The 12,294-nt window shown below is 33.0% G+C and overlaps 1 protein-coding gene across 4 annotated transcripts in view; it reads left to right on the forward strand.

Annotated features, from left to right (window-relative positions):
• Nucleotides 1-2,753: 2,753 nt before the first annotated feature.
• The window catches only part of LOC126703042 (nuclear pore complex protein NUP160), a 31,321-nt gene continuing 21,780 nt past the window's right edge, over nucleotides 2,754-12,294 (forward strand). For 2 of the 4 annotated variants that reach the window (XM_050401943.1, XM_050401944.1), the window contains exons 1-8: nucleotides 2,756-3,071; nucleotides 3,160-3,557; nucleotides 3,640-3,700; nucleotides 5,610-5,767; nucleotides 8,749-8,834; nucleotides 10,635-10,739; nucleotides 10,837-10,934; nucleotides 11,596-11,716. In XM_050401943.1, coding sequence (XP_050257900.1) covers nucleotides 2,869-3,071; nucleotides 3,160-3,557; nucleotides 3,640-3,700; nucleotides 5,610-5,767; nucleotides 8,749-8,834; nucleotides 10,635-10,739; nucleotides 10,837-10,934; nucleotides 11,596-11,716 — 1,230 coding nt within the window. In that variant the 5' untranslated portion in view covers nucleotides 2,756-2,868. Of the gene's footprint in view, nucleotides 3,072-3,159; nucleotides 3,558-3,639; nucleotides 3,701-5,609; nucleotides 5,768-8,748; nucleotides 8,835-10,634; nucleotides 10,740-10,836; nucleotides 10,935-11,595; nucleotides 11,717-12,294 lie in introns of all 4 variants that reach the window. The other 2 variants (XM_050401946.1, XM_050401945.1) reach the window with 2 other exon arrangements.

Raw genomic sequence — 12,294 nt, forward strand, 5'->3', positions numbered from 1 at the left:
ACATTCATTAAAAGATGTGTATGTCGAATATTCAAAATTGCGTACTTCTTTTGAAAATTGTGTATTTTGTAGATACAAGATTATGTACATTTTCAAAAAGTACGTACTTTGAATAAACCGAATTATGTACTTCCTTTGAAAAGTTGTGTACGTTAGATATACAAAACTGTTTACATTATTTGAAAAATGTGTACGTTGAATGTACTTAATTGTGTACATTATTTGAAAATTGTGTATGTTGAATGTATAGAGTTGTGTACATTTAAAAAAAAATTTGAATGTTGAATATACAAAATTGAGTACATTATTTGAAAATGTGTAAGTTAATGTATATAATTATGTATATTATTTGAAAATTGTGTATGTTTAATGTACAAAATTGTGTACATTTATTGAAAAATTGTGTACATTGAATTAAAAAAAATATGTAATTTATTTTAAAATATATATACATTAAACATACCATATTGTGTACATTTAAAAAAAAATAATGTATGATGAATATACAAAATTGAGTACAATATTAGAGAAATGTGTGCATTTAATGTACATCCTTTAAAAAATGTATACATTGAATGTACACAATTGGGCACATTATTTTTAAAATGTTTGGTTAAATTTACAAAATTGTGTACCTATAAATATACAAAATTTTAGCATTTGATTTTTAAATAAATAATAAAAAATCTGAATTATTTTAATTTAAAAAAAAAAAAAAAACTAGGGTCAAGTTAGACTGAGGTGACAGTAGTACAAATTGGCGTAAATATATTTTTTGTCCCTACATTTTGAACCACTTCCCATTCTGGTCCCCACTTTTTTTTTTTTGGATGCAATCTCTAAAATAAAAAAATTGTTCTCATTTTAGTCCCTACCATCATCTCATTAACGGAAATAGCCTATATGACAATCAGAGTATACTGTTGGCACATTAGACGATGACATGACAATTAAAATAATATTAAAATTTTTAACTAATATTAAAAAAGTCTATGTCAGCATTTAAATAAATAAAAAAGGCACATTAGAAAAAATTAAAAACAAAATTCCTCTAATTTTTCAGAAAAACATGTTCATGATCTTTGTGTTCTCCCCTGCCTATTCATGTTCAATCCTTATTTTCTTGTCTTTTCTTTGTCTTTTTTTGTACCTTTTTTTTTAATAACTAAATACTTCAAAACTCAAATCAATAATAGTTAAACAAAATAACATTTTATCAAGCATTTTTTTTTTTTTTTGCAACCAAATGCAACTGTTAGGAACCCACATTTGGGTATAGAATGCATTTAGTTAGTTAGTTACAATTTGAAGCATGTTAATCATATTTAACACATGTTGAAATTATTAATGCACATGAGGAATAATAGGACCATTAGGATAAGACCATGTGGGCCAATAGAATAGTTTCATGGTTCTATAAATACCTACTTCTAATCATATTTCCATCATTGAGGAATAAACAAATTTCTTAGTGCATTAATGCATCTCTCTCTCTCTCTCTCTCTCTCTCTCTCTCTCTCTCTCTATGGAAGGTGACTACCTTGAATTAAGTTAATTTCTCTACAATTCTCATCAACCCCCTTATAATTCCTATCCAATCCCATTAAGAATCACTCCTAACAGCAACAAATTCTCATTAATAGACCCAGGAAATTCTCATTCACAAACCCATAATGTTCCTTCTCAACCCATGAAAAATCAATTGTAAATAAAGCAAACCCACACCAAACACAACCAAAAAACTGACCCACCAATTGCAAACCCCACCATTGGACCCAATTGACCACCGCGCCCCAAAAACCACAACCAACACCACTGATTTGGCCTAGCCACCATCGATCTCCACCTCTACCACCAATCTAAGCCCATCTCTCCACCTCCACTACTGATTTGTAACCATCACCACCAATCTGAGCCTCTCTCTCTCTAACCCAAATCAAACCCATATAGGTGGTAAACAACGAAATATGAGAGAGAGAGGGAAATGAAGGTCACAAATCTGAAAAGAAAGAAGAAAAAGAAAGACACAAACACAAACACGCATGAGAGAGAAAGCGAAGAATTTTTTTTTTTTTTTTTAAGATAAAAGAATATTGGGTTTATCTTAAAAGAATGGGTTTATCTTAAGATTTTTTGGATTTATCTTAAAAGAAAGAAGAAAAAGAATGGAAAATGGCTTTCAAAAAAAAAGAATGGAAAATGATTTTTTTAAAGGAATTATTTTAATTTTATTTTTTATTAAAATGGTAATGTTGCATTTTTTAAAGGGTCCGAGTTAATGTATGCCGTTAGGGCATACATTAATTATCTATTTTAGGTAACTTTTTTTATGGGGAGTTGAAAAAACCTATCAAAGAAATTAATTATTTTTTTATTTTTCTATAAAAAGTTTCATAAAATAATTTACTATTGTTTGTCCTTAGAGGTTAGAGCATACGTTAATAAAACTATTTTTTAAATGCTAAATAAATATTTTAAATATTATTTTAATGGTCACATCAGTATCTATTGTGCGAGTAGTGCACTTTGTCTACTACATAGGTTATTTTTATTAGTGAGATAATATTAGTGACTAAAATGAGAACCTTTTTTCAATTTTAGGTATCACACACACAAAGAAAAAAAAGAAAAAAAAAAAGAAAAAAAAAGGCAAGGACCAAAACAGGGGAATGGACCCAAAATATAAGGAAAAAAAGAAAAGGAAAAAAGAAAGAAAAAAAAAAGTGTATTTACGCTCATTAGTAATTACCCCCACTCACTGATGGCAGGGAAAGGCGGGGCATGTCTCCAGTTTAAATGAACTAAACTAAACCCTGGGCAGGGCAGTCCAGTGGGCACTCAAAAAGAGTTTTAGGGTTTAGGAAGAAGATGGGGTTGGCCGGGATGGAAGTTCCAATTATCGGCTCCGATTCCGTCAACTGGGTTGAGCTCTTTGTCTCTCCTTCATCCTCTACTTCTACTTCTACTTCTACTTCTACTTCACCGCCTTTCGCCCCTCTGACCGTAGAGGATTACTCCTCCTCTTGCTCTATCATTCAACATCATCACGATTCTCCTACCTATCTCATATGGTTGGTATTCTTTCTTTCTTTCTTTCTTTCTCAACTTCCATTTTCATTGAATTGCTATTCTAATCGACTCAACTATTCGCTGCAACAGGAGAATTCACAAAACCCTTCCTCATTCCCTTGAATTGCTACAGCTTTCTTCTTCTACTAATGCAGGTTTTCCTTCCGTCGGTCTTCGATTCACTTTCCCCGATGCGCTCTCTCCCTTCGCTTCTGTTTGTGTCTCCCAAAATCAGATTACTCTCTATGTTTTGACCATCTCGGGACTCGCTTACCTCTTAAAACTCACCAACAACATTTCCACCTATAATGTTTCCAATTCCACTTTCCCACCAGATCATCTTTTTGAGTTTGATATTCGTCGCACTCATTCCAACCATGGGCCCATCACGTCTGTAGCAGCAACCGCAGGCTGTCTTGTAGCTGGCTTCAATGATGGATCTGTCTGCTGCTTCCAACTTGGCACCATACTTGACCACACTGCTCCTGGTATTATCATCATATTCAAATTTCAACAATGTCACTGACTATTATCACTTTTCACCACTAACATGCGTGCCTGCTTGCTTAGGTTTTGTCCATGAGCTGCGCGATGATCCAGGAATGGGTCGTTTGTGGGGTTTCATGTCCAGGTATCAGAAAACTGTTTCCGTATATATTTCTCATATCATCCAAATCAGTCTGAATTACAATGTGAAATATGATGGGTTTGTGCATGGTATATATATGTGTATATTCAACAAATGTTCCGTTAACCAGTTAGAATTACTGTATAGATTATTTCCCCATCTAACGGAAGTTTGATGATCTGTGCTGGCCATAATTTTTTTTTTTTTTTTTAAGAATTTGCTGCTGTTGTGGGATGCTTATTTAAAGGTTTCCTATCTTGTAATAGGATATTGGCTGGCGATTAAGGTATTGGGAGAGTAGCATTTTGCGCTCAATGTTTTTTACTCTTGTTTCTTTGAGTTCAAACTGCTTTAGTGTATGTTCGGAATGGAGGGAGACAGGAGGACAGGTGCGGAGGATGAGCCACCTTCCCCTCTCTTCTCATCTCCACCCATCAAACATAGTATTAGATTTATCATGTCATTTGGCTTTGGGCCTCTTGATTTTGGGTGTAATGAATGAAGTGAGTTAATAGGAAGAAGATTCTATGTACACGCATGTCTTTTATTATACTTATACAAATCTTTACTTGCCTCTTGTTAAAGAATCAGTTCCAATATAAAAGAACACTCTTGATACTCTAGAAATCATGATTTTGGCATAAGCAGTATCAAATTATTGAATTTGATTATTTTTTATTTTTTATTTTATTTTTTGGATAGGTATTGAATTTGATTATTCTTGAAATTAAGATATGTGGTTATGGTGGCAAATTCAAGAGTGTGGATGAAATTTTGAATAATTATAAGCAGTGTCAATTTATTCATTTTGATTATTCTTGAAAGTAAGATATGTGATTTTATGGTGGCAAGTTCAAGAGTGAGGATGAAATTTTGAATATACATAAACAGCATTAAAATATTTTTTTTTTCAAAAGGTAAATAATTTCCTCTTATTAAGAAAAAGAGCTACCCATGTACACTAGCCGTATACAACTGGACACACTTGGACAAGGAAGATAGAAAAAAAAAATACGAATAATAAAACATTTAGGAAAACCTCTAGGAGGCCACATTTAGGCTGCTGCAACATCAAAATATTCATTTTGATTATTTTTGAAAGTAAGGAATGTGATTTTATGGTGGCAAGTTCAAGAGTGAGGATGAAATATTGAAAGCTATAATAATTATGTTAAGGTGTAGGCTGCTGCAAAAGAAGAAAAGTAAAAAGCTCTAAAAATAAGGTACTGTGCTGCATATGGAGGCTGGGAAATCTCTGCTGTTGTGTAGTTGTATCTTTTTGTTATTGTTCTTGTTAGTTAGAAGGTGTTTCTGCTATTTTGTGTGTTGCTGGGCTTTATCTGTAATTTTGGTACTTGTTTTTCTAGGTTTTGAGCTGTAACTTTCTTTCTTTGTTTCACAATAATAGTCAGGTTACTGATCAAAAGGAAATAATAATAATAATAATAATAAGGTTGTATCTAGTGCACAAAGCTCCTATTTTTGTGGGGTCTGAGATTGGGGATTGCCGGATTGGTGATAGGTAGGTAGCCTTAAACCAATTGTTTTTTAAAGAGGTTGATTCCAGTACTCAAACTTGCGACCTGTTGCCTTTGGTGGAAGGCACTTGCCATCGTAGCAAGGCCCAACCTTTGTTTTATAATAATAGAGTAACTAAGTTTGTGGTAGTCATTAACCTACAGAAACTCTGTTTCATTGTTTGAATAAATTTTATAATAAAACAATAAAAGAGAGAGAAATGTGATTTGATTTCGTACTTTTAACCTACTGCGACCCATATCATCTCTTGCTTTCCTTCTATTGGGATTACTGAGGCCTTGATTTCCAGTCTTATTGATGTTCATAATGCTAGTACTACTATAACTTGTTAATTTTTTAATTACTGATTAACTTGTAAATATTTGTCATGCAGGGGTAGGATTGTAGGACCTGTGCAGGACTTAGTAATATATGAGGTGCATGGAAAACAATTTCTATTTGTGCTTCATTCTGATGGGATCTTACGAGTATGGGATAGTACAAGTCATAGCAGGATCTTTAGTCATTCAATGAGCATTCCAGAATTGGCAGGCAATTTCAATTACTTTCTTTTTTCCTTCCTAAACTTTCAATTTGTTCAATCATTGTATATTCATTTCTAGACTCCCATTACCTCTCAAAAAAATTTTAGACAAAAATTTATTATTCAGTGTGTTTGGGTGAGTATATTTTCCTTGGCTTATTTTGCTTAAAAAAATAAGCAAACTAGCAAAGTAAATAAACATTTGTACCTAGAAAAAATTGAAGCTTGAAAAAGCTGTAATAAATTAGAATATAAACTTAACCAAACACACTTTGTTTTACTTTTGGACACCTTAAATGATACACTATTCTTAGATCATTGATTAGGTTTTGTCAATGAACTCTGGCTCAAATGACACTTCTTCCTCTCTCAAATGACAAAAAATTGGTCTGTTCTGCGAATATCTGCTGTATCACCAGGAAAATATTGAAAAGGTGTTTAGAAAAATTAGGCAATCATGAATTAGGTGCTCAATTAGGTGTTCAGCAAATATGATTCTGTTTGCATAAAGTTCTCACAATTATAGTTGGTGCATTGAACAAAAAATATTGATGATGGGAAGTGAAGGTGATGCAATGATGTCAAAGGTGATTGGCTTCAAGCAAATATTTGGTATTGAAAGGAATGTAGTGAAGTTTGCTCTGCTGTAAGTTTACAGCTCATGCTTTATGGAGTGAAGTTTTTTTCATGTTTGGGATTCAGTGGGTGATGCTGAGGACAGTTGCTTCTCTTCTTTTTGCATGGAGGAATTGTTTGGGGAAACACTCTTCCAATGTTTGGAATATGCCAGCTTGTTTGATGTGGTTAATTTGGAGGGAACAAAATACCCGCACATTTGAAGATATTGAGAGATTTGTTGATCTTTTGAAGTCTTTGCTAGTTGGGACCTTGTTTGAGTGGTCTCGGATTTGGGATTTTACGCAATGTATTTTTTCATTTTTGATTTCCTACAATCTGTTAATTCTTCTTTTTGATTTTTTTGTATTTGTTTCGAGTACAATTTGTTCACCATTGTGAACATGATGTACTTTTGTTCAATAAAGATTCTATTACCTATCCAAAGAAAAAAAGGAATGTAGATGGATTTACTGAAGATTTTGAAAGCTTACATATTGTGTAGAGATTTGGCACTTTTTGAGAGTGGATTATGCTGCTGGGTCTAGCAATAGTTGGCATGAAACTTGGACAATGTTAATGAGATTCTATGAGAAGTTTTGCAATAGATAGAATCTTTTTCTCAATGAGAGAAAAAGAGATAGAGACTGTGTTTGTGATAGTTGTAAATTGGTGTTTCTATTACAGATGCCAATGAGCTCCAGCTCAATGCACCTCTTTTGCAATAGGAAGGTAGACGGTGATGTTATAGGTTCAAGACTCACATAGATGTGTGTGTAATTTACCAAGAAAAAAGGGCAAGACTTAGGTACAGTACTTAGGTGCTATTCCTTAGTTTCCCCTCTTAAGATTCTGCCATGTGGATTTTTTCTCATGGGATAAAAGTGTATTTTTTAGTTAAGTAGTCACAAGGCAGAATCTTAAGAGAGGAGCCTAAGGAACAGCACCTAAGGTATTGTACCTAAGTTTTGTCCATAAAAAAATATTATTAACCATGCTTCCTATGCCATCTAAATAAAAACTTTTTTTTTTTGGTTTATTTGTTTTGCAAGCATTTAAAATGCCATGTCAAGATGACATAATTTACAAAAACTTTCTGTACATGTTTCTTCTTTGACCTTTTCATCTATGTTCTTGTTTTCAATATTGATGGAAAATTTTGACGTAAGAAAAATTTGGGAATTTGTCTATTTGTGCTTGTAGTGGGTTAAGGGGTCAGGAGTTGTGGATCTAGGGTTTAAAGTTGTAGAATTAAGGGTTAGTACTTAAATTAGATAGGTTTGATTAATTTTTTTTTTTTGGATAAGTAATAAAACTTTATTAAAATTAAAAATGTAGACCATGTACACAGATTAAAAACAAACTAAGCACCAAAAGGACGATAGTCAAGTATCTCAAACATGTGATCAAAGGAAAAGAGAGAGGAAGCATTCATCCACTTAAATAAAGATCTGAGAAGAATAAGCTTAAGACTAGGCACTGATTTCTCCCGTCCCTCAAAAGTCTGTGCATTCCTCTCACACCAAAGGCGCCACATGAGACAATGGGGGATCTTGCTCTAGATCGTATGACTTTTGGGTCCACCCAACCTTCTGTTCCAGTTATTGAGGAGATCTTCAACACCATCTAGCATAACCCACATGACCCCAAACAATTTGAAAATCATGTTCCATAATGCATAAGCAATGGGGCAATGAATAAGCAGATCATAGGGTTCTAGGGTTTGATAGGAAAGAGGAAGGGTTTGAAATGGGGTTGTAAGGAAGTAGGAAAAAGGAGAAATATATGGTGTTCAAGGTTGTATGAATAGCACCCGTAAACAAAAGCTTATTGTTTCCAATGGAGACATCCAAGGTTCAAATTCCCCCTCCCCAACTAGCAAACTGGATTGAGCATAAATAAATATGACTAGTAACCAAAAAACCTAACAAGGTAATCACTAATGAAAGACTAATTTGGACCCAAAGAAAAGAAAACATAAGATAAGACTCAACTAAATTAATAAAATAAACTTGATTCACAAGAATTTCAGAAATGACAACTTTGTATTATACATTTGCTAATATTTTTACTTATCAAAAAAAAAAGAAATGACAACTTTGCCATTGAATACAAAAACTGACCATAACTTGTTAAATAAAGACCCAAATTAAAATTTTTTTAATCCTAAGACACATATAACTAGATCTTTAAAACCGCATAAAATTTACTTCAAGTTGGACTTCACATGTGGTCCCATAAAATAAATCTTGAATATAGATAACTTTGTGTAGTAACTAACTAATTTTCATGGTTGCATCAATTTTTTAGTTGCTTATATTTACTGTAGTGTGTACTTATTTCTACAACGTTTGCTTCTTTCTTGTACTTTCAGGAGCTACTTTTAAAAGGTTATGGGTGGGCCAAGTTGAAAATGATTCAAGTATAATTCCATTGGCTATCTTGTATGGAGAAACCTCGGTATGTATTTTTCTAAATGATACCAAATGTTTAACTTGTTTTCCGAAGCCTAAAAAGTTTTGTTGTTGAAAATTATTTGTCTCAAAACCTTAGGGTATTGAAAATTGTTACACTAAACAGCCCCCCATCCTAATAACAATGAACCCATTATAGGTCTTAAAGTGCATAACAACAAGTGGGGTTTCCTTAAGTCAAACTGAAGATGTATTAGGTATTCCTAAGTCTAATTGATGTAGCCTATTGAATATACTTCTTTCTTACTTATCAAAAAAAAAATTGATGTCATGATGTGAACAATCAATTCTTATATTAGAAAGTGGGCTAACAATATATATTAAGTATCGTTTACTAACTGATATAAACTAGTCAATTTAAGCTATTAGCAAGTGATTAACAATGCATATTAAGCACAATGTATACTGAAAAACCCTTTACATAAGCTTGGAATTGCACACGGATCCTGATTGGAAACAAATACACTTTCTTCCAACCTTTTGATCCCAAGTATGATGATTGTAGAGTCCTAAATTCTTAGTTCTTTGTGGAAGAGTATAAACCTCTAATTAGTAGTACTCTACTCTTCCTAGATGCTACTAAACTTGAGTAGGACAAACATGGGAATTATTTTTCTGGTGTAAGCAACCTTTGTTGGATTTATCAGCTCCGTCATAATTATTTCTCCAGCCAATAGGATGATAAAAGGACGGAGGGTTATTATGCTCAATTAAAAAACATGTGAGTAGCTTAACATCTTTTTTTTTTTTTTCTTAATTGGTAAGTTACGCGTGAGCCCAGTGGGGTCTTCAATCTAGAACCTCACCCTCTAACCATTTTTTTAAATTCAATTGTTATAATAAGAAGAGGAGGGGGATTTGAAGCCTAATTATCAATATAAAGGGAACCAAGCTATGCTATTGAGTTTCAAGGCTCTTAACCTAACCAAGTTTTTTGAGGAGCTTTATATGACCATATCTATAGATATTAGAGCCACATAGAGGCAGGGAGTGTCTGCATGCTGCTTGGTTCCTTTTTGGCCTTCATCATTTGTTCCTTTGTGTTTGATGTGTTGTGTATGGGGAGAGAGGATTGTTCACATTTTTGAAGATTGTGAACTAGTACTATTTCAGCTGAAATTTTTGTTCATGTCTTTACATGAATGAGTGCTGCTGCTAACATGTCTACATCTACACTACAACACTTCATAGATTAGCTGAATTTTAGAAGATAATTTGTATTTTTTTTCTTCTTTTTGTGTGTCCTTTGTATACTCTTCATGTACTAGGGTTGTGCCACTTTTGCACTATTAACTGATTACAATTATCCATAAAAGATTTATAAAAAAAAAAAACGGTTTGAGGGGAATTCATTTGGTAGAATTTTGAATTAATTCTTTTAATATTAACTCTCCCTCCCTCCCTCTCTCTCTCTCTCTCTCTCTCTCTCTCTCTCTCTCTCTCTCTCGCAAAAATTGATGATAATCAGATAGCCCATTCAGATCATTTAGTTTGTTACAACTTACTATTTTATTGTTTCAAAGTTCAATTTTCAGCTGATAATCACATTTAAAACTCTCCAAAGTAGGTAGAAAGTATGTGATCATGGCTTACCAAATGTACATGCTTGTAGGGATAATGATTTGATTCCTTGCCAAAAAAGAAAGAGTAATGATTCTATGTAACACTTAAAAACTATAGTTTGGCTGGTAGCATAAGTTGGTTTTTTGTTACTTATAAATGTTCAGTGATATATGCCCGAGCTGATATTTTGCCCATCATGATGGATTTCTTGGTTCAACTTTAGGAAGTAAGCTTGGAGATGATCTATGTATATGGCCTCCATTGTAGTTTTGGTGACAGGACCATTTTGTTGCTGGAGCCTTCTGTTCAAAATATACTTTTGGAGGAGGTAAACGATTGGTTTGTCCATCCATTGCTTTTATATTTTTTGTATGTGGAGAATTATTCATTGCACCAAATTTACTACTGCCCTGATTTTATTTAAGGGGGGATGCATTGATGTCAAACTTACCTCAGACAAGATATGGATACTGAAAGATAACGGATTGGTGTTTCACAACTTGTTACTTACAACTGTTAATGTGTAAGTCTATTTGTGCCTGTTAATTTTGTGTTCACCTTGTTTCTTTCTAATGTTAAATTATACCATAGATTTGATCAGCCTTCTTGCTATCTTGATATTTTAGGCTTAGTATGTCCTGTACAAAAATGAGGCAATTACCTCTATGCCACTTTTTGGCGTGAGTATGTTTATAACCTTCAGCTGGTTTTTGGCTTGCCCCTTGTATAGGTTGAGCAGCAAAATTTTAGATTTTTTCCTGTAAATGATGCTACTTGCTAGTTCTGTACCCCCCCCCCCCCCCCCCCTTTTTTTTCTTCTTGTTTTTACACTAATGATTTCTTTTTACAATATCTTTTCCTATTCCTTGGTTATATTTCAGTCTTACATGCATATATGTTTGCACTTACAGAATGAAGAAATATGGAGAGATTGTTTTATGTGTAAGCTAAATATTTGTTCCCAAACTGCAATAAAGTGAGACTTAAAACCAGAGTTTCTTAGAGGTTTTAAGTTGGTATTGTGTCTGCTCACATGCATGTGTTTGTTTTTATGTTCACAAATATATATGATATGTAAACATTTCATTACTCTTCTATCTGATTGTAATTTTTTATTATTTATATGTTTGCTATCCATATGTATTATTGTCCAAGGTTAATTTATTCTGAAACATCATTGTTAGGGAAGAAGCACAATGTTATGCCTTGCAGGAAGAGTTTGTGGCTGACCAGCTATTTCAAAGTTCTGAACATTGTTCAGATGATCTCCTTTGGATAACACATTCAATATTTTCATCTGGAAAGGTACTGTGTCTGGTGTTGTAATCTTATGTTTCTTAACTTTCTGGTGTTCATTGCTTTCAAGTTACTAATTGAAAAGGCCAGGTTTTAAACTGGAGCTTAAACACCTCCTGCTTGCATAAAAAAAAAAGTTCTGTTGTCATGGTTTTTTATTTTGTTTGTATGAACACATGCACAACTCTCATAAATGAATATACAAACGTGTACAATTGCTGGTCTTGTTTCCTGCAAAAATCCAACTTCATTGGAACTTCTGGATTTATAGCTTCTTTTTTCTGTGCATGGATTGTGATTCATTTGGAAAAATTGAAATTTCAATTTCGTCATTTAGCATGTTTATGAAAAGTTTCAACTGTCATTTGGAGTTTTAGGAACATAGATACTAAAATGTATTACTAAAGAAAAGCTTTCTGAAACCAAAACCTTTCTTTCTATTTAACTTTTTACTTATTTATTTATATTCAGTTAAATTTTCAGCTGAACCCAAGAAGGATAGCTTTTCCAAATCTTTATTTTTTTTGGGGGATATGTAATAAGATTTTTTTATATCAAAAAAGGGACGCTCTAGTACAAAGAAAGTG

The sequence above is a fragment of the Quercus robur genome, chromosome 10, assembly GCF_932294415.1.
Source record: "Quercus robur chromosome 10, dhQueRobu3.1, whole genome shotgun sequence".
NCBI lineage: Eukaryota > Viridiplantae > Streptophyta > Magnoliopsida > Fagales > Fagaceae > Quercus > Quercus robur.